This window comes from Spermophilus citellus, assembly GCF_964194105.1.
Source record: "Spermophilus citellus genome assembly, chromosome: 13".
NCBI classification, from domain to species: domain Eukaryota; kingdom Metazoa; phylum Chordata; class Mammalia; order Rodentia; family Sciuridae; genus Spermophilus; species Spermophilus citellus.
Window position 1 is genome coordinate 97,227,205 of NC_138193.1, and position 27,920 is coordinate 97,255,124.

The 27,920-nt window shown below is 50.2% G+C and overlaps 1 protein-coding gene across 3 annotated transcripts in view; it reads right to left on the minus strand.

Annotated features, from left to right (window-relative positions):
• The window catches only part of EFR3B (EFR3 homolog B), an 80,969-nt gene that overhangs the window by 14,848 nt on the left and 38,201 nt on the right, over positions 1-27,920 (minus strand). Inside the window, exons 4-13 of one of the 3 annotated variants that reach the window (XM_081264928.1) lie at positions 25,032-25,182; positions 13,940-14,061; positions 6,967-7,116; positions 5,549-5,683; positions 4,955-5,033; positions 3,919-4,024; positions 3,572-3,733; positions 2,617-2,728; positions 2,199-2,250; positions 319-491 (exon numbers count right to left, since the gene is read on the minus strand). In XM_081264928.1, coding sequence (XP_081121054.1) covers positions 319-491; positions 2,199-2,250; positions 2,617-2,728; positions 3,572-3,733; positions 3,919-4,024; positions 4,955-5,033; positions 5,549-5,683; positions 6,967-7,116; positions 13,940-14,061; positions 25,032-25,182 — 1,242 coding nt within the window. Of the gene's footprint in view, positions 1-318; positions 492-2,198; positions 2,251-2,616; positions 2,729-3,571; positions 3,734-3,918; positions 4,055-4,954; positions 5,034-5,548; positions 5,684-6,966; positions 7,117-13,939; positions 14,062-25,031; positions 25,183-27,920 lie in introns of all 3 variants that reach the window. The other 2 variants (XM_081264927.1, XM_081264926.1) reach the window with 2 other exon arrangements.

Here is a 27,920-nt window from a genome sequence, read left to right on the forward strand (position 1 = left end):
TTCTTTTCTCTTAATTCTTTGATCCTGATTATCTCTTCTTCCCCTATTCCCCCCAAATTCTTCCAGTTTCTACTGATAACCCACATCCTCTTCCCTCCACCTAAAACTCTCTTTAGTACCTTCTCTTTATCTCCCAGGTCTCCGCTCCCCTCTCCCACTACTCCCAGGCGCAAGTATCTTTTGGTCTTTTCTCCCCTCAAGGACCCAAGGGTCAACATTCGTGATCTGCTCCCTGGTGGGTCCCACCAGCAGGTGAGGCTGCTGGCCAAGAAGACAGAGCCCAACACACATCAACGCCGGAGAGACTCCCAAGTTCACCTGATGGTAGAGAACTTGTGGCGGTTGCCATGACGATCAAGGAAACTGATGAGAATCTCTAGAACAAAGAGACGGATTTCTGCATCCTCCATGAGGGCGGTGGAGAGAAGGCGGTCGAGGAAGTTGCTGGGCAGAGCTGACATCATGTTGTTGCACTGGAAACCTGTGGATACCTGCAAGGCAGCCCAGGAGAGGTGTGCTCAGGAACCCTGTCCCTCTCAGGTGCAGTGAGGAGACGAATGAGCAGCCAGGAGACGTTGGCCTAACTTGTCATCCTCTCAAGACATTCCCCAAGCCAACTTCCCTTCCCTCCTTCCCTCCCAATCCTTGGGCACCACAGGGAAACTTTTTTTCCAGTACTGGGGACTGAACCCAGGGATGATCTACCACTTAACCACATCCCCATACCTTTTATTTTTTATTTCGAGATAGGATCTAACTTCCTCAGGCTGGCTGAACTTGTGGACCTCCGGCCCCATTTTCCCGACTAGCTGAGATTATACTTGTGCTCCACTGTGGTTGGAAGCCACAGGCAACTTTTTTGAATACTCCAACATCTACCTAGATAACCTACTTGGCCCAGCTCAGCAGATGTGCGGGTGGATGTAGACAGGGTGAGGAAGATTAGGTGTTAAAAGCAAGCAAAGGATGAGCACCAGAAAGAAGCAAGAGCAGGAAATCTCTGAACATAATATTTCAGCCAGTCAGGGCACATCTGAGCAGCACCCACCGTGAACACAATGCTTCATTAAGAGCACAGAGTCTAGTACGGTGGCACATACCTGCAATCCCAGCAACTCGGGAGGCTAAGGCAGGAGGATCTCAAGTTGGAGGCCAGCCTCAGCAAATTAGTAAGACTCAAATATAAAAAATAAAAAGGGCTGGGAATGTAGCTCAGTGGTAAGAACCCTGGGTTCAATTCCCAGTACTGCAGGGGGGAAAAAAAAAGAGTCTGGACAGTCTCAGGAACTAGACAGTGGAAGAACTTGTAGCTGGGTCAAAGAATCAGAACTCATACACAGCAACAACCACAGAGCACTCACGGAACTTATCTGGTTATATCTCTTGTAGCGGGATGATAAGAAGGGCCTTCTGATCAGAGTCACTTAGCATAAACAGACACATCATATATGATGTCAAAGCATTCAACAGCACCAAAGTACATTTACCGTTAAGCCCATATTGCAAAGCAATGCCTTTGATAATTCAGAAAGCCTCCAAGAATCCAGCCCAACTTGGTAGTATCTTTAGTGAACATCAATGGCCACTGAAGAGGATGTATGTGAGTGTGCCCCAACCTGTCACCTTAACAAATGCTGGGTACAAATTAATGAGGGTAAACTCAGCAAAGATAGGGTGGGAATATGAAGACCAAGGAGATAACTAATGATCAGACATGGGCAGTGTCAGAGCAAAATAGAATGATGATGATGATGATGATGATAGATGCAGTGATTAGAAGGGTGAGGGATGGAAAAGAGGGAAGGGGAGGCTTGGGTGGGAGTGAGGGTGAATCTGTCCAGACTGTCATGTTCCAGGAACATGGGGAGGGGACCCAGGAAGGAAAAAGGGCAGGAACCAATAGATTCCATCTCCAGACACATACAATGTTGAGTGACAAGGCTACTAGTGACTAATAAGGAACCTTTGTAAAAGTTATAAACAAAGAGTCTGCCCTGCTCGGGAAGACCTGGATCTCTGGGTCCAGCTTGGCTAGTGAATGGAAAACATGCTGAATTTCAGCCCCTCACTCACCCTTTTGGCTGGGCACATTTGTGCAGCATGCAACTGCATGACTGTATGCAGTGGCCTTACTTTTGGTCCTGGAAGGAGTTGTGCCCTGCACAGGCAGGGCAGGAACAGGGATGGGAGAAACTTACCTGCAGGAGGGACTTCAGCAGCATAATCTGGGTCAGCCTATTCCTGTTCTCCCTGTAGACCAGAGACACACAGGAGAATGGTGATTCGGGTGGAGACCCCCAACTTGCCTGCTCAGTTCTCCCTCTGCTGAGTTTCTCCATGTGGCTTATCTTGTTGGGTTACCCAGGATCACCACCCGACAGCCCCAGGAAGCAGACCAGGGAATGAATGGCTCCCCATACCGTGAGGGGTGGGGATGTGGGTCAGCCTGAGAACTGCTGTGGTGTTCAAGGGCCTCACTAAAGGCTGCTGAGGGATTTGGGAATGAAAAACAGAGAGGGCAGAGTGGGCAAAGCTAAAATGGATGGAGTAGACAGCCAGAAAACAGGGGAGGGAAAACTGGGCGGAGTCTAGGTTGGGAGAGGGTGGAGGACTCACCCGGTCCTCCCTGTCTCTATGGCATGATGCAGGGAAGGCAGAGGGACCTTGCTCATGATGAAGAGGATCACCTCGGAGCGCTGGTAAGTGGGCAACGTGCTGGCAAAGGAGCCTGTGGGGGGAAATGGTGGAGAGTGGTTGGCCCAGGGGAGGCCAACAGCTGCTGGGCCACACTTGCTTCAGCCTTTCTGCTGAAGGAGCCACTGTGGAGACTGACCGCTGCGCTCCAGGGACAATTCAGACCCAGAGAGAGAAACTGCTCAGGATGGCCTGGGTGTGATGCTGCCTCTCCTGGAAGAGGAGGCACTTAGAGGACTCCAGAGGGCTCTTCTGGGTTCTGGTTCCTTCACTTATTACTGGGATTGAGGTTAAGGTCTTGGCTTCTTTTCTAGGGATTAGAGAACCCTAGAAATTAGAGGCAGGGACCAGGGCAGGAGCCCCAGGTTTTCCTGCTGGGCACCCTGGGGCAAGTCATGCCTCCACCCACAGCCAGGGCCCCTTGACTCCTGCCCTGTCTCCTTCTCAAAGCGGATGGAAAACTCAAAAGGTGCTAGGACAGGAAGGCTTCAGGTTGATGGGCCCTCACACACTCAGGGGTGGCTTTCCCATTCTCCACATCCAGATGCACATACATTTTCTCCATGGCAACCTCCACCTCCCTCCCTCTTTTCTCTTCCCTCTTTTCTCCCCTCCCCTCAGGTCGCCCCAAACTGGAAGCATCAGGCAGGTCAAGGGTGGAGTCCAGGGTGGGAAACCCAGGGGATTGATTTGTGTTTTCAGGGCCTGCGCGGCTGGACCGTGCACACCAGGGACTGGTTCCATTTCCCCTACTGCACGTGAATAGCAAGACACGGAGTTTGACAGTCCTGCAACCGACACCCTCGCGCGCCCGCCGCTCGCGCCCCGCCCGCTAGCGGCCAGCTCGCGGCCCCGCCCCGCCCCGCCCCCTCCGCACCGATGGTCTTAATAACCGCTTCCTGGAACATGCGCTCCTCGTGTTCCTTGATGATCTTGGTGCCCAGGCTCAGGGCCCCGTCGTAGCTCCCGGTCAGCGCGTAGTCGATGCTGAGCCGCAGCTGCCGCAGCAGAGTGTTGAACATCTCCAGCACCGTGGGCCCTGAGTGCGGAGGGGGCGGGCACCGAAGTCGCCACTGGCGCCCTCGCCCTGCGCCGCCCACCACCTTCCGGCCGACTTCTACCGAGAACCGACCGACACCTCCCTCCTGCCCCTGGCCGTTTCCCACGAGGGCAGATCTTGTCCCCAGGGGCCCCGCCCTCGCTCCGTCTCTCAGGGCTCCTTACCGACTGAGCCGGTGGCTGCGATAACCGCAGCTTCCGACAGGACCTCCACGATGCCCGCGCGCACGGTCGCCGCGCTGCGGCTGTTGGCGTCCAGGTGGCTCAGGAGCTGCTGGATAACCAGGTGCGAGTGCTGCGGCTGGGGGGAGGAAGACGTGCTGGTCCCCAGACAGCAGCCCTGGGTGACCCGGGCCACCCTCTCCTGTGCCCCGGAGGCTGGGGTAAACTAAAGTGAAGCTAGAGTGACGTCCCCAGGCCGGTGGGTGGACACCGCAGGTGGCAACGATATTACGTTCCCTTTCTTGTAGCCCTCCCATCCTGGGCCAGCAAAACAGAGCCAAAACCTAGTGAAGACCTGCTTTCCCCCGTTTTTCCTACTTAAAACGGGCCGAAAGTCCATTTTAAAATACTGTCTTCGTTTTCATTCTAACCTGTCCCCAGGTCTTATTAGGGCCACGAGAGGGCACAGTGCTGCTCGAAGTGTGGACCACGGACCAGTGCCAACTCAAGATCTGTTTAATAGCATGTACGAGCTAAGTACAGAAATGGACAGGAAGTGGAGTGGTCACAGCGGCCAACAGTGTGGTCTGTGGGCTCCCATTTGGGGTGAGATTTTCAATTTTTCTAGGAATTTTTCTTTTCTTTTTCTTTTTTTTTTTTTTCTTTTTTGCAGCACTAGGATTGGATCCAGGGCGCTCTACCACTGAGCTACATCCCCAGCCCTTTTTACTTTTTATTTTGAGACAGGTTGCTAAGTTCCCCAGGCTGGCCTTGAATTTGAGATCTTCCTGCCTCAGCCTCCTGAGTCACTGAGATTACAAGAATGATTCAGCTTTTTCTTTTGTGTTTTATAAAAATTTTGGGCTATGATCTTCTAGAAATAAAATTCAACTGGCCCTTCTCCACAGCTAGCTGAAGCAGCACTGACTTAGACAAGTATGGCCTTAGGAGAAGTCAGAAGGCATCTGGCTTTCCACTGTTCTGCTCCCAGAGCTGCCCTGGGCCAGGGGGACAAGCTGGACCCGGGGAGCCACCGTACCTGAATTGAGTACATGATGATTTTAAAGCAACGGATGGCGAACACCTTGGGTTCCCAAAGAGAATGGTTATCCAGGTGGCTGTGAGGGAGAAAGCATGGGGGAATGACTGGGAAACTCAAAGTGATGTTAGGAAGGAGAGGCAAGCTTGGAGGGACAGTGACACCTCCTGAGAGCACCTTGCAGTTCCCAGGTAAGTGAGGCTGGGCTTACAGGAAAATGGAATTTGTCCACGGTGTGCATGGTTTGGCCCCGCAGGCCCTGAGAGCAGGGATCATGGAGGACCTTGGGGGCAGTTCTAGCCCCAGAGCTAGAGGGAAGTCCAGGACAGGGCTCTGCAACTGGACACATGGAATGAAGCTGGGCACCTTCATTCAGTTTGGGGTGCCCTCCTACCAATACCTCACCCCAAACTGCACCTGTTGTTATAATGCAGGGATAACAGGCAAAAAAAAAAAAAAAAAAAAAAAGGAACTGACGTGGCCATGGCACCACACTGTGCTCTCTTCTTCCCTCCTCCCTGTGTCAGTGGAGAGATGCTGGGTCCTGGAACATTCCAAGGCTGCAGGTTGGGGTGGGCGGAACACTCAACTCACATGAGAACAGGCTTGATGGCATTTTTGATATTGCCAAAGGCAGCCCGGCCCAGCAGCTCCCGCAGGCACCGCTCAGCCAGTTCTGCTGGGTTCTCCTTTTCCTTCTCTGGTGCTTGGAGGGGAGAAGGAGACCGGCTGTGGAAACAAGAGCCACAGGGGTAATGGATGGGATGCTAAACTGGGAGCCAGGCTTTGTGCAAATGGTGAGAGCAGAATGAGCAGGAATTCATTTGACAGGCTGCACCAGGCAACAGGGAGATGTCATAGCCGTCAGAAATTAAATGGGGTAAGGAAACTGGGGGAGATGGGATAGAGTTCTCTTTTGGAAACCCTTAAGGATAAGTTGAGGTGGCTGTGGGAGGGTGTTCTAAGCATCATGGGCTGAGTGAGGTGTGGACCATGAGGGTCTCATGCACTTAAGGCTTCAATAGGAAAAAAAGAGGAGATAAGAAGAGAGGGAAGGGAGGGAGAGAGAAAAGTGAAAGAGGAAAAGAAGAGAGGGAAGGGCATGAGCTGGCTTCCGACTCAGTGGTACCTAAGTCTCAGGGAGTAGGCTCAGATCTGGATAGATCAAGAAGCCCCAGGACTACCCACCCTTAGCCTGTCAGAGAGGGGCTATTCCAGAAATGACCACCAGAGGGAACACTTACTTCTCCCGCCCCTCTAGCATCCAAGGCTCCACCAAGAAAGTGAGAAGCCAAGTGCACATCTTTCCCCAGGATCATGCACACAGCCCTGTTGGACAGCAACACAAACCTTCCCTCCATCCCATTCCATATCAGGGGTGCAGGGTTGGAGGGATGAGGGGCAGGGAAAGGAATGAATTCCATATTATGGGCTCCAAGTTTAAAATCCAATTATCTGCAACTTTTTTTTTTTTTTTTGAGTGGCTATGGCTGATCAGGCAGCATTTTTAAAAAAGTGGTGCAGTCTACGTGTACATAATTATGGGATTTGTTGTTCCATATTCGTATACGCACACAATATAACAATATAATTTGGCTGGCATCATTCCCTAGCCCGTCCCCCTCCCTCCCCACCTGTAAGCAGCATGATTTAAGGCCCTAAATAGCATCAGGAAGTGAGAGAGGAAGGAAGGTCCAAAGGGAAAGTCCTCAGTAATTGGAGCCATGAAAGGCATTTTAATCCTCCTTGGCCTGCTGCTTCCAGAGACAAAAGAGTAACCTGACTCTTGGTCCTTTGTGACTCTTGGTCCTTTTATACACACACTTACCCCTAGGGAGCCCAGCGCCATTGCTCTGTCTCCTTCATTATTGCAGAGGTGAAGGGGTACAGCACCTGGCAGAATGCCAGACCCAAGGCTCCTGGGGAGCTGGGTTGGGACTCACTGTAGAAGTCACAAAACCATGGGTTTCCCAGTCACCCGGGAGGCAGCTCTGGGGGGCTGGCCAGCTTACCTCTCTGCCTCCTCCACATGCTGCAGATTGAAAAGCAGTGACGGGACAATCTTGTCCATGTGCTGCGGGTCCCAGATATTGGCCTGCAATTCATCATTCACTGTCTTCCTCACCACCCCTTGCAGACCTTTGATGCCTGACATCCGGATTCTGCAAGGAAAGGTAGAATGGGACCTTGAAGTCCCCCTCCCCTGAGAAGCACAGTTCAAAGGTTAAGGGGACACTCCACCATTCAAAGGCAGAGGGAGACCACTTGCTGTTCCTCACGTGACCTGACCTGCAGGCGGGTTTCGGGTGCAGGAAGCCACGCCTTCTGGCTTTGTCTTGGAGACTCCCAGACTGCCCTTGCCCTGCGGCCATCAGGGCTTCATCCCAGACCTCTCTGGGTAGTACTCAGGTGGGTTTGCTCCAGATAGAGAGCTCAAAGTGCTTGGGAGAACTCATGAGGCAGAATCCAGGACTGGAACAATTTAGGGCAGGGAGGTGGATCTGTAGGGAGAGGCCCTGAACTGCAGGCTGTCTGGGCACCAAGAAACTGTGGCTGAGACTAGGCTGACCAAGAAACCAGACAGGAAATCCAGTAAAGCACAACGGGGGGCGGGTGCGGGGTGCCCTTTGGCACATCCCCAGACCCTGCTGTAATGGCCCCGTGGAGAGGAGTGCTTTTCACTGCCCACTTATCTCACCCTGAAGTTCCTTTTTTTTAAATAATATTTTTTTTCTGATTATAAAGTAATAATTGTCATCATACTAATTATAAAAAAATAGTTGTAATTATACTAATTATAAAAAAGAAAAATTTACCCCTAACAACCATTGTTAGCATTTGGGCATCTTTTCTTTCTTCCATGCATAGTTTATAACATAATTAAGAACTGATGACATAGTTAATCAGTATTGGCTTTTTTTCCATATAACATTTGGTTATAGGCACTTTCCTATATCATTAATTATTCATAAATAGGTTGAATGGTTAGACTATCATAAGAACTTTCAAAAGTAGGCTCCCATATGGCATTTAGTTATTTCCGATTTCTTTTGCTATTATCATGCTATGATGGACATTGTCATATAAAATATTTGATTGCTCTCTGAATCACAAGAAACGAAAGGCTCCCAGTACTGCCCCCATGCACAAGCGGCAGCCTCTCGCTGTCCCTCCGGCAGCACGGGGGATCTCATTTGGCTCTGAAAAATCCTCACATCCTGTAGCTCTTTTAGTTTGGTGGGTGGTAGTGAACTCCAGCCCGGCCGGCACTCAACCACGCAGCTCCACCGTGAGCTGCAGGCTGTCAGGGTACTAAGAAAGTGTGGCTGGGAGCTGGGGCTCGACCCAGTGAGGCACTGGGTTCGATCCTCAGCACCACATAAATAAAGATATTGTGTCCATCTACAATTTAAAAATATTTTTAAAAAAAGGGATTGTGGCTGGGACTAGATTCACATCTACCTGATTATTATATTAGAGTTGAGCCATTTCTCCAGAAGATTAGTTGCCAGTTATATTTTCAACTTCAGTTTTAAGTGGAGTTACCAGGGTGGAACCCTGGCACTTACTGGTGACAGTCATTGTGGGATGGCAGGAGCCTAATGGCACCAGGATCCCTGGGCCCAGGACCTGTTAGGGCTGCTGGCCACAGGCAAGGATTCCCTGGGGAAACACTTGGCCGCTCTGTCCCCCTCCCCAGTTAAAGATCCTGTGCCAGAGGCTGTCCAAACCTGAGAAGAAGCCAACTAAATCCTGTTCCACTTACTATTTTTGGCCCCAGGTTAAAAGCTCTCCTGAATGCTCGGCTGAAGCCCATCCCAAACGTGCAGACTCAGGATGCCACAGAACACTTTGGGGTCTTCAGTGCCTTGCCAGACGTGTCTTCTCTAGCAGCTGCCACTCCCCCTGTCCACACAACTCAGGAAGGGGCCTGAAGATCAGGAAAGGGACTCCTAGCCAAAGCGACCAGCTCAATCAATCAAGTCTACACTGGCCCAAAGGGAGCATCTCCATCTACACTAGGCCAGGGGGAGTGAGTCTCCTTCTAAAATGGTTCAAGGAAAATGATTCCCTGTCTACACTGGCTAAAGGTAAGTGAGTGTCTACCATGAACAGGAGAGGGAGGCACAGTGGTCCAGGCCTTGGGGAGGAAAGATGGCAGCCGGGCTCCTGCTCTTGCCCTGAGGTCTCCCCTTCTCTTTATTTAGTTATTTGTTTATTTTAGTTGTAGATGAACGCAGTACCTTTATTTTATTTGTTTTTATTTTTTTAGTGGTGCCAGGGATGGAACCCAGTGCCTCATGCGTGCTAGGCAAGCGCTCTACCGCTGAGGCACAACTCCAGTCGCTGTAACATCAATTTTATTATACAATTTGTGAGAAACAGAAATGTATTAAGAACCATTTCTGCTCTCCCAGAAGCATGGGAGAAAGGACAGAGAAAAGCAGGACAGGGGAAGTGTCCCAGGGAAAGGAGTGTCTGACATCTCTTGCAGGAGGGGGCGGAGGAGACTCCTGGTGGATCCAAATGCACTCCCGGCTAGAATCTGTGCCGAGAAGCCCGAGCCCGTTGGCACGATCTGGCTCCTGCAGCTGTTTGAGGCCCTGCCCGAGCGATACCCGTGCCATGATGTCAGGATCCACAGAGCTCAGGGTCTTCTGGATGCCCACTGGTGTTGTCGGCCTCAGCCCTGCGTTTTCATTGGAACCACTTCTTTTTCTGAATGCCGGCCTGCAAAAAGCATGGCACGCGACACCACAGTTGTTGAGTGGATGTGGCAGTCCTCCTAGAGACTCCTTTCCAGTCCTTGTTGTTGTCATGGGATTGCCCTGTGGAGGTACCTTGGGAGGCTGTGCCGCCTTCTGCTGTGACTCACCTACTGAGGATGGTCCTGGGGGACACAGGGTCCTGCTGGGAGGAGGGGTCCTTGCACACAGGAAGCAGAGATGAATGGTAGGCAAGCTGGCACTTCCACCGCCCTTCTGCCCTGGGCTTCCTCAGTAGCTGTGCTCACAGGGCAAGGGGAGGTGGGGAGGGCTGGTTCACTGGTACTCTTCTTTGGGCAGACATGGGAAAGGTCCACTGGGCCTGGCCTGATCCCCCGACTCACTTCATCTGGAACTTGCAGCCGGCTCCCCGGGTTATCTGGCGCTGGAGTATCAGATACATAGCTATCACCTTTTCCTATTTTCTATTTGCCAGGGAAACTCAGGTCATAATCGAAACCCATGTCAAGCATGGTTTCATAATTACGGGGTCTGAGTGTTTGGGGAGTGGCTCTCTAGAATGATTGGGTGAATATTCCTCACCCAGGTGCCCCGTTATCTGCTCTACTGCGGGCCTCTGTGTGGAGTCCAGTGTTTGATTGCCGAGGTTCTGTGTGTCTCGGAAATGTGTGGGGGAAGGTAGTATCTGGACTGCACCATCTGCTTCTTTAGCTGCTTAGCAGTGGCCGCCACAAATGGGCATCCCCCTGTGACCATAAAATATAGAACGACATCCAAGCTCCAGATGCCCATGGGTTGGAGTGGCTGCCCTCATATTCAATCCAGTGGATGACTTCAGGGGCAACGTACAGGAGAGCTCCCCAGATCTCGTTCAGCTTCTGCCCCACCGCGAACCTGGTGCTCAGGCCAAAGTTGATGAGTTTGAAGTTGCCTCTGGCATCTACCAGGATGACCCTGCCTTCAGGTCTAGGTTCGTGATTCTCTTCTTGTGGCCGTAGCACATGACACAATCTGCCCCAACAGTCTCCAGGTCTCCTCTTTCTCTCTGCATGCCACTGGGCTCTGGGATGGGGTGCTGTCGCTGTCCCCCACCTGCATACTCCATGACGATGTAGATATTTTCAATGGTCTCAATGCCCTGAAAGAGCTGGATCACATTTTGGTGTTCCGTGGCCATCATCGTATCCAGTTCAGATAGGACGGGGATGTTCCGCTCCACAGGACTTTCACCACCACCTCTGTCCCAGGGAGGAGACAGCAGGCTAATTCAGTCGGGGCAAAACCACTCTGCCAGGTGATCCTCAGGACCTGACGATGGTCCGTGTAGGTGGTCTCCTTGCGGGAGCGAGTACCTACAGCTACATTACTCTGACTACTCTTACTGCATATCCTCAGCTAAGGATGCTAGCTTAAAAAAAAATAACAAAACCCAGAACCAAGCAAAATAAAAACCCCAAATCAAAAAACCAACATCCAAAGACCACAACCACCAACCACTAAACGCACTAACTATCTAAGAGTCTGACAGGTGGCCACCAAATGCTTCCTGCACTGAGGGACAAAAACCCAGCCGCAGCCAGCCTCTGCTGTACTCAGTGTTTGAGATGCCCTCAATGGCTCCTTGTGAGGTCAGAGCAAGAAATGGCCCATTCACGCCTGGGGATAACCCCCGTGGTCCACTCTCTCTTGGGCTTCCAAAACCTTTTCCACTTTCATAATAAGAAAGGGCTACGGACGCTTTTGGGTTCAGTGGGGTATGGAGGCTGACATGGACTTGTTTAGAAATTAAAATTTGTACAATACTTAAAAATGTGCAGGACTCATTTGTCCCACCCAAGGGGACTTTGCCACTGCCACCCAGGACTGAGAATGAGGAGGAAAAGGGACACAGGGAGGACCCAGGAAAGAGATGAAGCCAGAGGACCCCCCCCCATTCTTATCCAGTGGCCTTCCTGTCATGGGTGACAGGCTCCCATCTGTGGGTGCTAACGGCACTGCCCAGCATCCAGTGGAAAACCCCAGTGGCCTTCCTCTGATGCTCAGGAGGCTCCCCGTGTTGTGGAGCTCAGTGCTGACCCTGCTGCGCGAGTGCAGCAGCCTGAGCAGCGTCCCTGAACTTCCTCCCACACCCCATAGCTTGGCCTGCTCCAGTGGTCAGCACCTGTCTGGTGACAGGCTCCAGTCTGTGGGTACAGTGACAGTCAAACGTCCTGTCTTCCGCCTTCCCATCACCTGCTCTGTGGCCTTGCTTTGCTTTTGCAGTATTGGGGACAAACCTACAGCGTCACAGGTGCCAGGCAAGTGTCCTTACCCCAAGTTACATTCCCAGCCCAGTGACACCTGCTTCAGGACACACTCCAGCCTCTTCTGCCTTTTCATAGCTGTCGGGAGTTCGGGGGCTACTCAGGAAGTGGGGTTCCCCCTCCTGCACCCCTGCTTGCCTCAGAGGCACTGGGCAGCACAGCCCAGGGAGTCCGTGCCTGGTTGGTTCAAAGAAGACTCTGGGTCCGAGAAGGTCCAGAAGCTGCGCTGTGGTCATTCTGGGGCCTGCCTGGGACTCTTCACGTTGTCTCCAACAGCTAGAGGGGCTGGGTTCCTGTCTTTCCAACCCAGACCATCAGCTGTCATAAGGGCGCATACTCAGTTAAGTGACACTTGGGGTCCCTCTAAGGTGCTACCACGTCAAAGGAACCACCTAACTGAGAATCAGCCTCCTCCTGGCACACTGGCCATGTGACCCCTTCAGCCCCAGCCACGGTCGCCCCCAGCCCTCCACAGCTCTGGTTGCTATGGGCCCTGGCCTTCCCCTCCCCCCTTCTCCTGTCCCCTCCAGTGTCACACAGTTCTTCAGGAGCTGATAACATGCTCTGTGGATAGCAACCTATCATTCTTCTGCACTTACAGTTCCAAGGACTATACTTGCCACAAAATACCCATTCACTGCTCTGCCACACATGTACTGATTCATCAGCCTGACTGTAGGTCACACTTCATTTATGTTTTTAGTGGTAGATGGGCATAATACTTTTATTTTATTCATTTTTATGTGGTGCTGAGAATCCAACCCAGTGCCTCATACATGCCAGGTAAGCGCTCTGCCACTGAGCCACAACCCCAGCCTCAAGGCTACTCTTTAAATACCCATGTCAGCATCATTTATTTTAGTTTCTTTGTGATTTTATTTGCAATGTTTCACTTCTGTGTCAATGAATATATTTCTGTGAGACTATAAATTTGACTACATGGACATGTGTATTTTGTAATTTGAGCTGGGGTGGCACATGCCTGTAATCCCAGCAACTCCAGAGGCTGAGGCAGAAGGATCATGAGTTTGAGGCCAGCCTCAACAACTCAATGAGTCCTTGTCTCAAGACAAAAAATAAAAAGGGCTGCAGATGTAGCTCAGTGGTAGAGTGACCCTGAGTTCAATTGCCAGTATATATATATAAATGTCTATCTGACCGCATCCACGCACTCAGCCATCCACTCAACAAATACATATGCAATGTCTGCTGCTCTGGAGCACTGTATAGCACTTGGATGGCATCAGTGAACCAAAGGACTCCTGTCCTCGAGAGCTTACGTTCCAGTGGGGAGAGACAGACAACAAGACACACAGTAAAGAAATTAAGAAACATGTCAAAAGGGCATGACCACAGCAGGTTGTGGGGAGGGGAGCAGGCGTGTGGCAGGCTGGGGGGGGGGGACCAGAGCAGGTTGTGGGGAGGGGAGCAGGCGTGTGGCAGGCTGGGGACAGGCTTCGTCACAGAGCACAGCGAGCAAAGGCTGGACAGCAGAAGTGGCGAGCCCTGCAGAGGCGGGAGGAAGTCTTCTCGCCTGGGCACAGAACAGGGGAGGGAAAGCCCTGGGGCAGGGTGTCCCTGGAGGGAAGTGAGGGCATGGGGTATCCAGGCAGTGGAGTGGGCTTAGGCCTCTGTTGTGGGCATAGATGCGGCTGGACAATGGGCAGGCTGCTTCGAGAGTATATAAAGCATGTGCTCTGAACAAAGGAGCGATGGAAGGGATGTTCTATTCAGCCCTGTTTGCTGGCCCAGTAGGTTTTTCCTTCAGAACCAAGTGGTAGAAGCTCGGTGCTGCCCACCTGCCCACCTACGGTCCAGCCAGGTGCTCTTTCCTCCCAGCGACACCAGAGCACAAGGAAAGGCAAAGAAAGCTGCCAAGCAGACCCCCCTGGAAGCTCTCCAGCACCCTGGATGCTTCTGCCCGGACCCAGCAGCCCCTGGCCCTCCGCACTCACTTGGTCTTGATTTCCAAGTCATCGTGGCTGGAGTGGCACATTTCACTGAATCGGGACACAAAGAAGTCATAACTCCGGTGGTAGGATGGGGTGTCCTCCTCGATGTTGGCAAACTTCACAAACTAGCGGGACAGAGGGAGAGAACGCCTGTGAGAGGTGACAGCCCCGCCCCTCACTGCGGGGTATCCCCAGACCCTGCTGTATGGTAAGCCATGGACCCCGCCTTGGGGACCAGCTCCTGTCTCCTCTGGAGCACCGTGGAGCACACTTGGGGATCTGCTGCAGTCCTGCTCAGTGTTCCTGTCTATAGCGGGCTGGAAACAGTGACACTGCTTGGGTCTTCCCCAGGGGGGACGAGAGGACGCGTGCTCTCCCACAGGGGCTGGCAGGCTGGCAGGCATGATCCTGACACTGAGCCCAAGTCGGAGTTAAGGCACACAGCACCAGTGAAGGGGGGGGGGGGGAAGCAAAATTGGAAATCTGATGTAAAAATGCAGTTACATTTTATTTTTGAAAATCTGAGTAAATGTTTAAAGTTTTCCATTCTCAGTTTAGTAAATCTTGATCGGCTGGATTCTCCTGTGCTGCATATTTACATTTCTAAATAGGAACTTAATTTCAACCGAGCCCTGCAGAGAAGCAAGTATCATGGACTAAATGGAGGTAAATTATGAAAAATTTAATATAATTCTTACAAGTTATCTTGTTTAATGCTAGAAATTTAGTGCCCCAAACATCTCTAAAAAGATTAGATTTATAGGGGCTGGGGCTATAGTTCAGGGGTAGAGTGCTTGTCTAACACATGCGAGGCACTGGGTTCCATCCTCAGCACCACATAAAAATAAATAAAGATATTGTGTCATCTGCAACTAAAAAATAAATTTTAAAAAAGACTAGATTAACAATAGATTATATTCTCCATTATTTTGCTATGTATTATTATTTAATTTTTTCCAATTTTTTTGGTCAATAAATAATGTACTGTTTTTCCTAAAAGTATCTACTTTAATGCACTTACACAATATTAACTGTTTATTGTCAGTCTGTATACTTATTTAACTACTTCAAAGTTGTTAACCTGGGTGCAATGGCACACACCTGTAATCCCAGATACTTGGAAGCTGGGGCAGGAGGATTGTAAGTTGGAGGCCAGCCTGGACAACTTAGTGAGATCCTGTCTCAATGTAAAATTTTAAATAAAGGGAAGGGATATTGCTAAGTAGTAGAGTGCTTGCTTAGCAATATCCCCTGCTGCCATAAGGAAAAAAGTTGTTACCTTTTTCTGAATGAAAAGGAGCAACTTCCATGAACATCACTCATCTGTTATAATGTTTGTTCTTGCAGTGGTAAATGTTCAGTTATTTCCTGCTGACTTTCAACATATAGATAAGGGGATCCCCCTCCTTCCAAGCTACATCTAAAATGCATACCTGAGAATGAATGTTCCGATATTAGCAATAAATACAAATGACAAGGCTGCATTTTTGATGTGGGGATGCAGAAGAATCACCTGATAATCCATGTGATCACAGCACCGGTGGTCCTATGGAGGTTCCTGCACGGCCTCCTGATCCCCTAGGTTAGGCCACAGACTTGGGAGATACCGAGGCTGAGTTGGGCTTGGCTAAAGGCAAGTTTGAGTGCATCTGTGCTTTAAATCACTGACAGGATGGTCCCAGGCGACCCCACTCACAGCCAAAGGCTGGCCCAGTTAGGGTGACCGTTTCACACCAAGGGGACATGCCGCTCTCAAGGGTTCTAACTGCAGGTCTGTCTGTCTATTAACTGGAAGTGGGAACTTTGGGACATTTAACTTCTTTTCATATTTTGGTCTTCCCATGTGTAAAACAGGCAGCCCAGGCTTCACTAGTGTTCTTTATTTTAAGGCTTTTATGGTCTGTCTACTTCAAATATGAAGAGGCAGCTCAAAAATCAGACTTCCTGTGTGTGGAAGGTGCACACATTTTAGGAAAGAAAATTAAAAAGAGGACAATAATAAAGGGAGGAAAAAGAGTCAAATTAAGACTTGGTCCCCACTGTGTGGTGACGATGTAGTCTCAAGAATACACCAGGAGAATGCGTGACCAAATTTCTTGTTCACTGGTTTGGGAGTTTAAAACTTATAGACTGTCAGGAGCTGCCCTAAGCACTTCACCTACATCATCTCTTTTATTTTATTTCTCAAAACAACTCTCTAAGTTAGATATAGATTATTCTTTTCATTTCACAAAGAGACAGACCCATAAAAGCAGCCCCAGGCCTGAGGTCTCACCATGCAGCTGTCCAACCTCGGCCTATCCGGCAGGAACACCCTTTTTTAAAGGTATATTTAATGTTTTGTTTTACAGGGCTGAGCTGCATCCCCAGCCCCAAGGCATACCTGATGTTTTAATGTATACACACATTGACATAATCACCACAGTCAAGCTGTTTAATGCACCACTTACCCTATGACCACTTTCTCTCCTTCTCCTTCCCTTCTGCCCCCTTCCTTTTCTCTTTCCCTCAATGCCTCCCTCCCTTCCTTCCTATTTTCTTTCTGTGAAAATATTTAAGAAATAACCTAAATATCTAATGACAGATGAATGAATAAAGAAAATGTAGTATATGTGCACACCAGAGAGTGAGAGAGAGAGAAAGAGAGAGAGAGAAGGAGATCCTGGGCTGGGGCTAGGGCTCAGCGGTAGCACACTTGCCTGGCATATGTAAGGCTCTGGGTTCAATTCTCAGCACCATTATAAATAAAATAAAGATCTAAGAAAAGGGCTGGGGATGTGGCTCAAGCGGTAGCGCGCTCGCCTGGCATGCGTGCGGCCCGGGTTCGATCCTCAGCACCACATACCAACAAAGATGTTGTGTCTGCCAAGAACTGAAAAATAAACATTAAAAAATTCTCTCTCTCTCTCTCTCTCTCTCTCTCTCTTTAAAAAAAAAGATCTATGAAAAAATAAAAAAAGGAAGGCGATCCTGCCATTTTTGACAGCATGGATAAACCTGGAAGATATTATACTAAGTGACACAAGCCAGACAGGCATAAATACGGCACAATCTCACTTCTATGTGGAATCTGAAATAGTCAACCTCAGGAAGCAGAGTGGTTGCCAGGGATGAGAGAGGGGACCTGGGGAGGGGCTGACCAAAGGGCACCAAGGGCACGAACCTCTCCTGTTCTTCATCCCTGCCCTCTGCTTCCAGTAGCCCTTCAGGCCCAAAGGGCCCAGGAGAGTTGCTTTTTTGGGGGGTACAGTATTCTTAGGGAGGAGCAAAAGGAGCATGAAGAAATGACTTCATCCTCCCAGAGTCCTTTGGGCTGACTAAGAGGTGGGGCACAGGCAGGATGGGGCTGGAGGATTGAGGACATATTCAAACCTGGCAGGTATAGAAATCAGTGGGGACTGGCTAGCCTTGGGGATTCTGCCCCCAACTCTAGTCACATGGAGTCAGTCTGGGGTCTCCCTGGGACAGTCCACAGCCCATATGGAGAGCCCCTGTAGGCACTGGTCACTGATGGGCAGCCTGACCTCCTCTCCTCCTCACTCCTCCTAGAGGTGCTCCCCATTTGGTGGAATTGTGACATCAAGTCCCCTCCACACTCAGCTTTGACTCTCCTCTTCTTCAAGGTGCTGTGGAGCTGCAGCAGGACAAGCATGTCCAGTGTCTGTCCTGCCGTCCAGGCTCCAAGTATTTCAACTTAACAATTACTCTCTGGTTATGAGTTTTAGATTTTTTTAAATTAAAATCCACTTTTTTTAGAAAAATTGAAAATTCTGCGACAACCCTGGGCTAATGCAGGGCAGGACACATGCACAGGATTTCCTTTTCTAAAAGCCCAGATGGCCTTCCCTAGTGACTCCCAACCCAACCAGCCACACGGCTAACTGCACGGGAAAAACCCTGCTTTCTTTCCTCCTGGGACTCTATTTGTCCTTGGAGTTGGGCTCTTCTTGCTCTTCCTCCTGAAACTTCGTTTTGAATTTTTTCAGTGTTCACTTTGGCCTGCTGCTGGTTCCATGCAAGTAGACAGGACTCCACCCACACAGGCTCCGACACCCATATCCCTGCTCCGCCTCTAGTGACCTGTGTGACTGGACAGAGGCTATGTAACTTCTGAGTTCTGCTCCTCACCGGTACCGTGGGGACCTGGGACAGAGGTTGTGTAACTTCTGAGTTCTGCTCCTCACCTGTACCGTGGGGACCTGGGACCTATGTCATAGGCTGGCTAGGAAGGAGGGGGCATATGCAGAGCAACCAAGGGAAGCTTAGAAAATTGTCCTGGAGCAATGGTCACCTATGGCCAGCTCCATCAGCTCTGGGCTGGGCTCCGATGTGATTTGAATCTTGTCATTCTTCATGGCTCCAAACCAGGAGCCCAGATGGGCAGCATGGACTGTCGTGGGCAACCCACCTCTAATGTGACACTGTGGGGTGTGGAGAGAGGAAACAGGTGACAGCCACCCCTCACTGACCTGTACTGGAAGGTAGGCACAATCGTAGGGATGATGGGCAGGGGGGTAGTATGATGGCGGCTAAGCCCCCTGACGCCCCATGTTGGGACTGGAAACCACCTGGTGCAACAGGGTAGAGCAGAGCCCGGCCCTGGGGGACAGGAGGGGGCTCCAGCAAGACCAGGCTTTAACATGTAAATAAGAAGATTCAGAAAAGCTCCCTGAGCACTGAACAGCAGAAACGGTGCAAATTCAATGCATATTATTAACAAGGTTTTTTTTTTTTTTTTTTTTAAAGAGAGAGTGAGAGAGGAGAGAGAGAGAGAGAGAGAGAGAGAATTTTTAATATTTATTTTTTTTAGTTCTCGGCGGACACAACATCTTTGTTGGTATGTGGTGCTGAGGATCGAACCCGGGCCGCACGCATCCCAGGCGAGCGCGCTACTGCTTGAGCCACATCCCCAGCCCAACAAGGTTCTTCTTCTTAGGGCTAAGCTTTGTAGGGCCCCTGCAGGAGCCAGCACCGCACAATCATTGAATAGCCGTGTTTGCTGGGCGAGGTGCAAACACACTCTAGACGCCACTTACAGATCAACAGCATTCCATTCTGAACAGGCCCAGGAGCACTCATCGTCCCACCCCACTTGCCTGGAAGGCTAAATTTCAAATAGAGTTGTAGTAAGGTTTGCTTTAGTTTAACCCAGGCCTTTTTCTGCTGGAAGCCTTCAAATACTCACAAGGCACCCAGAGCACAAGTTCTTGAAGAAACTATTCATAGACAGGTGTTTCTGTCAGGAACAACCACACCAGGCTCAGCGTTCTATCTTTTCTTCTTTCTTTTTGAACTGGGATCTCACTAAATTGCTGAGGCTGGCCTTGAACTCCTGATCCTCCTCCCTCAGCTTCCTAAGCAGCTGGGATTATAGGTGTGCACCACTGCACCCTGCTTCTGTGCTTAATGCCAGGGGTGATGTCAGCCACATGCACATGCAGTTGACCTACATGCTCTAAGAACCATACATCAAATGCTTCCATGGACTTGCTGTTTACACCTATGTCAGTTATTTCTAGCTGCATCGCGTCTACCTATGTCTTCACGTGGTCCTCTCTTCTGAGTGTCAAATGTTCCTCTGCTTCTCTTAAAAACATGCTTGGGACTGCATTTAGATCTCTGAATAATTCTGCATAGCCTCCCAATGCCAAGATCCTTAATTCAATCCTGTCTGCAAAGCCCCCGCTTAAATACAAGGTAAGAGGTTCCAAGGATGAGGGCAAAGCTTCCTACAGGGCTCCATTTTCAGTGAGTAAGCAGGACATACATTGCTCCTGTTTAGAAATAGGAAATCGAGGCTTGAAGAGAGCGAAGGTATTATTGCTCCAGCTCAGCCAGCTCGCACTGCATGGCTCTGGGACTCAGATTCAGGAATTCTGACACTGGGTTCCGTGCTCTTTGCCTTTTGAATTTTAATGTACATTAAAACTAACTGGGGAGTTTCTTTAAAATGCAGATTTCTGAGACATTTAAAAATCATCCCACCTTCCAGTACAGGTCAGTGAGGGGTGTGCCCACCTTCCAGTACAGGTCAGTGAGGGGTGGCTGTCACCTGTTTCCTCTCTCTACATCCCGCAGTGTCACATTAGAAGTGGGTTGCCCACGACAATCCATGCTGCCCATCTGGGCTCCTGGTTTGGAGCTATGAAGAATGACAATTTGTTTTATTTATTAAGATAGAGCAACACTAATCTGTTGAACAAGACTCTATGAGGATAGGGCTTAGGTATCTGCCTTCTTAAGCCTTCCCTACCTCTTACCCTGGAGATTATGAGGGAGGGGTTCTACAGCCCTGGCATGAGCTGGACCTATAGCTATAGACACGTCCCCAGGCTGGCTGGGACGAGCAGCACATTGGGAAAACCTGGGGGAGTGTGTCGTTGGCAGTGAAGGTCAGTGGAGGCTGTATGGCCATCTCCTTAGAAGGAGAGAACTAGGGTTGAAACTAGATTGTCTGGGAGACTGCACTACAGCTCCTTCTCTGGATGACAGTGTCCTCCACTCCAGGGCCCAGTATTGCCTGGGGGACTGCAGCCTTGGGGCTCAGGCTGTTGACCATTCCAGTCCCTTGTTCTGCCAGAGCTCCCGCTGTGTTATGGGGTCTGGTGCAACTGCACTTACCACCAGTCCTGAACCTCCTCTAAAGAGAGTGTGTGGCTGGGTGCAAGCCTGTAATCCCAGCAGCCTGGGAGGCTGAGCAAGTTCAAAGCCAGCCTCAGCAAAAGCAAGGTGCTAAGCAACTCCATGAGATCCTGTCTCTAAATAAAATGCAAAACAGGGCTGGGGATGTGGCTCCGTGATTGAGTACCACTGAGTTCAATCCCCCACTTATAGCATTAAGGGTGGAAACAGGGCTGGCCTTGTTGGCACCAGGCTCTGTGAGCACCCTGGGGACCCCTCGGCTTGATGCTTGATGGGAGGAGCTTCCCCGTGAGCCTGTAAATACGAAGCCAGACACATCAACCCAGATGGACTACCTGCAGGGAGCACTGGCCTGTGTCACTGTGGGGCAGCTCCAAACAGCCCACCCCACGCTGCTCCTGAGTCTTCCAGGGGTTGACACAGGGGCCAAGTGGGATATTTTGGTGAACATGATTTAGAGGTTCTGACAGGGGCACTTCAAAGGGCTACGTGCACTGTGGGATTGTACCTGAGAAAGGGGCCCCAACCTGGCTCAGACATTGTTGGGACTCTTGGGCTTTCCAGTAAGGCAGGCCTTCATCCCTCTTCCATGACGCAGTGTGAGGTGGGTCTTGGAAGCAGACTACGTGTTTGAAACCCAACTGTTTATCAGTAGGATTATCTGGGGCAAGTAATAAAGCCCCCTGAGCCTCAATGTCCCCATCTGTAAAACAAGGGTCACATAAGCACCCACTTTTTCTGCCTGACATGACAGAGCTCTATCAGCCCTGCGTATCATGCTCACGGTTGCCTCCCCTGGTGCATCTTTGACTGGCTATCCTGAGTTTTCACTGGGCTCCACCTGTGTGACTGACTGGTCACTATTTTTCTAAATGCATGAGACAGCAGGGACTTCCTATCTGCTTCACCTCTACCATTGCTCATTCACACTTTACCAATGGCTTTTATTTAAATGCTAGTTGTCTAATGCATGAAATCATGGGAGAATAAAGTTGGGTTTTTGTTTTATTTTTTTAAGATAGAGCAATGATGAGGAAGATCTCCATAGCAACAAACTGAAGATACGGAACATGTGACTTTTCAAAGGCCATGGGCACGGCTAGGGTCACTCTTTCAAGATCAAAGTTTCAGCTCTTGATATACAACAAAGGGTGCCAAGCTTGCTGGAGCTGATCCATCACCCACCCTCCGGTACTGGCCACAGGAGCCACAGTTGTGTGAAAGCTGAGAGTTACTAAGGGCCTCGTTAAAAAAGAGAAAGCAGACTCCAAATATTGACACTGCACACACAGCTCTCCCCTGGCCTGAAAAAGGGAAGCAGAGCTGCGTGGCCTCGCTTTGGCACCAACCAAGTGTCTCTAAGCAGAGTTGGCCTTTCCCTCTCCTAGAGATGGGCCGTCTGAGCCAAATGACCTCCAGCTGTCAACAACAGCTAGGAAAGAGAGGGAGAGGGCGGCAGGCTTTTTTGGTCTGTTTTCTTACCGGAGGGGAAATGTGACCTCCCTCTTGGTTTCAGAAGACAAATCCTGGCTGGAAAGCAAATCTTGCAAACCACATGGTTGGACTTGCATGCCGCCTGCCCCTTTCTCCTCACTGTCCTCGTTTAGAGCAACTCCCTAAGCAGCTTTCACTACAGCCAGAGAATAGTCCCTAGCAACTTGACCGTGTCCTGCCAACGTCCTGATCGCCAGCCAAGGCATGGAAATTCCCTACACCCAAGGACATGCTCTCCTGACTACCCACGTTACGCCATCCCTCCTTCAAGAATCTTTGCAAAACCAGCCACAGTTCCAAGAACTCTGGGGACACTCTCTTGTCCTTGCTGCCTGTCAGAAGCCAGCCCCTCTGTCCCTGAGTGGCCCCACAAGGCCTGCACTCAGGAAGTTGAGACCTGGGGATGCACCAGCTGCCTCTGCACCCCTGTTCTGTTGCTGACCGCTCTGACTTAAGCATTCCTGGTCTTGCAAGTTCTGAGCCACCAGATCCCCTGGAACCTGCCGCCAGGAGGTTGGTCTCCAGAAAGGCTGATGGGCATTGGAGACGGGACCGTTTCTAGTCTACAGATGACAATTAAAACCACAGAGTTGAGGACTTTTCCAAGGGGAGCATCCAGGGTGAGAAGGTGGTGAGGTGCAGAGCCTCGGAGACCACGGGCACCTCAGGGGCGTCACTCACACCCTTCCCGTGCCTCAACCCTTCTCCATGTTCAAGGAGAAGCTGATTGAGGCAGCTAGACCAGGTCTGAGGAAGAAGCTATAGGGAGGTAGATTGGTGCAGGGGGAGGCATATCCTCAACTTCTCACCCTCAAGACCACGGGCCTCCTTGTGGCGGACAGAGACTGGTCCCAGGGAACATCCGCCCAGGGGCTGGGTGCCAAGGCTTGGGCTGTGGGGAGAGAACCCCACACTGGGTGGGACGTGGCAATAGGCCTCTGGCCTTGCAGAGTCTCCAATTCTGCAGAGGATACAGGGGCTGAACAACTCACCAGCTGAGCTAGCTGTGCAAGCACAAAAAGTTACTTGACCTCTCTGGACCTCCCTTTCCAGGCAGAGAAACCCAGCAAAATGAAGAGTTAAATGGGTTCAATTTTTTTTCTTTCTCTCTCTTCTCTTTCTTTTCTTAATAGCAAAACCACTTATCTAAATTAAAAAAAAATAGTTTAAAGGCATTTAGGGCCTGGTGAAGGAGGAGGAAAGGGCCCAGAGCCTTCTATTTCTCTTCCCTCCACTTCTGTTACTTCTGCAAATCCCGGAAGACCTTTGTGATCCTCGTAGGCTAAACTTTCCGAGCTTATGTTAAAGATTAGCATGCTGGCAAGTCTAAAACGAAGAAGAGTCAAAGAATGCTCTTCTCAGGAAGGCTCCGGGAGGTCTCTGGTTAGAGACAAGGACACTGGGAGGCAAAGCTGTCTCCAGATTGGGGTGTGAATCCATGGCCATGTTTCCCTAGTTGACTTAGAATAGCCCCCCTCCATCCTCCACCTCCCTTCACAGGACTCTGAATTTTCAAGGCTCTAGTGAATCAAACCCCTACCCTGGGCTAGGATTTGCTGTGGGAAAAATGAGAGCTGGCAGCCACCTGTTCCGCGCCCCTATGGATGCACCATGGCTAGTTTATTTTCCATTTAGATGTTCCCTTGAAGACTTGTAGTTATCTTGAACAAGACAACTAAAACAGTATCTGAAGCTGTTGCCAGGGCAACCTGACAAAGGACTTTGCCCTCAGCTACTGTATACGTCATCTGTCCAAGGCAGCTGGTGCACAGGGAGAGGGAGGGAAGGGAATAGGCGGTCACTCCTGGTCCTGGGAAAAGATGTTAGAAGATACTTTTTGTTAAACCAACTTCTGTGGAACAGGAAAAAGTCCTGATCTGCACAACAAGAATCACAAGTGTCAGGCTGGGAACCAGGAGAAGCTTTCCACCTTTCTCTCTGCTCTCGGTAGGTAGATAAGGCCCCACCCAGACCTGGAAGACAGTCATATCTAAGCTGCTTGAAGACCCAGAGCTCAAAGCATGCCCTAGAGGGAGGGATGAGGCAAGAAGGCCAGTAATTAAAGAAAGCGTCCAGAACATTCAAGAATGTATCGATACACAGATGACCCAGAGTTCTCTGATAGCTGTTCTCTCACAAATCATAACCTCCCACAAGAGCAGCACTTGTACTGAGACCAGCCCCCGCAGGGCCTGCAGAGGCCAAGTACAACCTGCTGGTGGTGTGGACAGAAAGACGGAGGCCCATGAAAACAACCTGTCAAGGCCGCACAGCTGAGAAAGGGCAGAAGGGAGTCAGGAGCCCAGGGCTTTGCCACTTCTCTAGTGTCTTCGACCTGTGGGTATCAGTTTACCCTATGTATCCTGGACCAGCTTTCACAAGATGCCTTTTGGGATCCTGGGTTATGAGAACCCTGGGTTTCCTTTAAGGAACGTCTGTTTTGATCTATGTTTTTATCTCTGGGGGGCCCAGTTAAATTTATTTAAGGGAGCCATCTATTAGAAAAAAAAATTTAAAGATCAGTCTAAAGATAAGTACCTTTGATATTGTTGATGGTTGTGCAACTTGTTGATATACTAAAGCTGCTGAAGTGTGTGCATTAAAATGGTAAATTTTATTTTTAAAAACTATTTTGTTATATGTTCATGGAAATGATAATATATAAATTATACAATATTTATCTATTTATTTTATTTCGTGATGGTGAAGTTGCTGAGACTGGCCTCCAACTTGCAATCCTCCCACTTCAGGATGAGATGCTGGGGTTACAGGTGTGTACCACTGTGCCTGCTAAATTATGTGAGATTTATTTAAATTAGAAAGACAAGCAGTGGATTGTGCTTAGGGTCAGAAACCAAGGAGGAACAGAACAGAGCAGTGCTGACCCCGAGGTCTCCCACCCCCACCCCCACCCCCACATCCAGGCTGGGAGACCCCAGGGCCCCTGGCTGCTCCTTACCGAGTTGGTGCCGAGGATCTGCAGATTGGGCTTCTCTGACTCCAGCAGCTTGGCCACCATCTTGAGGAAACTCTCCACAAAGAGGTTGATGCTCTGACAGTGGCAGGCCATGAGCAGCTGGTCCAGCGCCTCCATGGCGATGCACACGTACCTGGGGAGAGGGGCACCATGGCCTTCACTGGGTGCCTGCCCCTCCCACCCCTACTGCCTGGCTGGGGAGAGCCTGTCGTGGATTCAGTGACCCCCTGGGCTGCGTCCAGGAGACTCCACCTCAGCCTGCCAGTGTCTGGGCAGCCAGTCCACCCAGCACCTGCCCAGAACAGAATCAGGATGAATTAGGGCTGCACGGGGGCTTTAAAATGTCACAGCTGCCTGAAGTCTGAAGTCAGGTTCATATGCTGCATATATAATAAAGGAGGAGTTCAAACATTTATTCATCTTTATGTCTTGATCCAAATCATATCCATGTTTGACTCTGAGTACCAGGCAGGTATTTTGAAATTCTTGATTAGCTATTGTGTGTGTGTGTATGTTAACAAAGTTTGGGTAAATAAAAAGAAAGTACTGGAAGTAGGACTATAGGACAATTTCTGGCCCCACAATATTTCTGGTGGCAGCTGCCCAGTGTCAGACACTGTGGTCAAACCGCCTCAGATGTGAGCCAGCAGCTTTGCAAATGCAAACATATAAAGTTACGGTAGTCATGGTGTCTTCTAAAATTTTTTTTAAAGATATCAGATACCAGTTCTTAGATACCTTTCACTGACTTCTATACCAAGCAACCATTAGGAAAAAAAAAAAGCCTCTTTACTTTTTTCTTTCCACATCCCTGGCTCTCCCTAGCTTTGCCCTTCAGAGAGGTCACAGTCACAGCCCAGGAAACCTTCTGTGCCTTGCAGACCTGGTCCTGGCATATTGCAGGGCGCTGTGGGGGCCAGTGCGGCAGACCCTGAGTGCTGCAAGGCTGGGGAAGCAGACTGGCCTGGAGGCTTTCCAGAAGGGACTGACTTTCCCTGCAGAGAAGCTGACAGGTTAAGACAGCCCACCATGGTGGGTAGGATCGAGGGAAGACTCTCGGGGATCATATCCACATCTCTCTGTATGAAGCCATCTGCTGGCATCTTGCCATTATTTTAGAGTTGAAATGAGGTAAATAAAGGAAGGGTGGGGCGGGTAGGGTTAGGCAAGAGAAGAAATCAGAAGGCTTTCTGAACCCCAGAGCTTGGATTACTCCTTTTCCTTTTCCTGGTGGGGAGCGGGGAGAGAAAAAGAAAAATTCCAGAATATCTTGATAAGCAAAAATCATCCTTGGTTAGGAAAAAAAAGCTACTGACCAGGACCAGAAATTTTGATGGAAAGTATAAATCATGGTAGAAGTAAAATTGAAACACAAAGTAGTAAAGAAGTATAAGGCCTAGTTCTTTGAACAGACTGCCCTGTGTTCTAGATCTCTGATTCCAGTACAAGGATGGCATGACTGTCACTTGAAGTTTTCCAAGTATTTTAGAAAATTGAAGCCCCCCAGCCCAACGTTCTCCATGTTTGTTGGATTTTATCATAACCTTCCCAAGCATGTCTAGTCTATTAAGCCTAAGCTCTCAGAAAGATCAGAGCTTGGGGTCCTAGGGCCGTGTCTACTCAACAGGACCATGGTCCGAAGGTTACCATCAGCAGAGATCTGACCTGGTGCTGTGTCCTGGAAGGGGGTCCAAAGCAGCAACAGGCCTGGAATTCTGAACTGGCTTACAGTGGGTTAGGAAGGCCAGAGTGGACTACAGACCACAGCAGTTGATGACAACTAACCCCCCCAGAAGGGCTTCCCAGTAGGTGAGGCCAGTAGAGCCCAAGGTGTCTGGGATGGACTGGGTGGGGTTCATGGGCAGCAGAAGGGACCAGGGAACATTTGACAGTCTACAGTAGGAGGAGGTTACGGTTGGGGACCAAGCCAAAGGTGAGCTATAGTCACCAAGGCAGACACATAAGGGGCCTGGTGCTTAGGAGAGAGGCAAGTCCCTTATCCCGAGTCCTAGGAGAGGTAACTGGTTCCACTTGGACCCTTGTCTTCAATCAGGAATGGCTCCTAAAACCAGGAGGAGGCGTGGAGCCCCCAGGGAAGGAAGAGTGGGGTCCATAATCCGGGAACCAAACTTAGTTGGAGAGGAAAGGTAGATCCAGGGTCGGGGACTGGGATCAGCAGGCAGGAAGGGGGGGCATATTTACTAGGGCCAGTCATTGCCCAGGAATCACTCAAAGGACAGTGGCCTTGACAAAGAATCTCTTATTCAGGGCAGTGTGAATGTATTTGGTCAGCCTGCTAAGGACGGCCCACTCTGGGTTTTAAGTCCAGAGGCAAGGAAACGGAAGGGAAGGCTGGCCTTTCTCGTCCAGAGGGTCTGCAGTTTGCTTGTCTAGAGGGTTAGCCATCCTCCTGCCAACCTCAGTGTCCTTCTGGACAGTGACCCCAGGTCAGCTCTGAGCCAAGGTCCTCAGGTTGGAGTAGCCTAACCTTCCTTGGCCTCAGTGTCTCTGTCCCCAGGAATCAGCCCTGGGCTGGTTGACAGTTCCGGGCATTCGGGAGTCTGACAATGTCTAACATGGCACCCTGCATGTCATAGTCAATGCTCGGTGGTCACTGTGGATCAGCCCAAGTCTCACTCAGCACTGCTATTACCGCCCCTGCTCCCCTGTTTCTAGGGGGTGTGCTAGCAGTTGGGTTGGGCTGGAAAGGAAATGCACAAAGAGGAAGGAGAGGAATAGAAGGGTCATTTTTTGCTGCTCTGCGGTCACTGCCCATCCTCTTCCATGCCGATGACCGACATCTGGAAATTGACTCTTACCCTCTCTGCCGACACCTGGCTTTCCTGATGCCAAACACCCGTGAACCAGGAA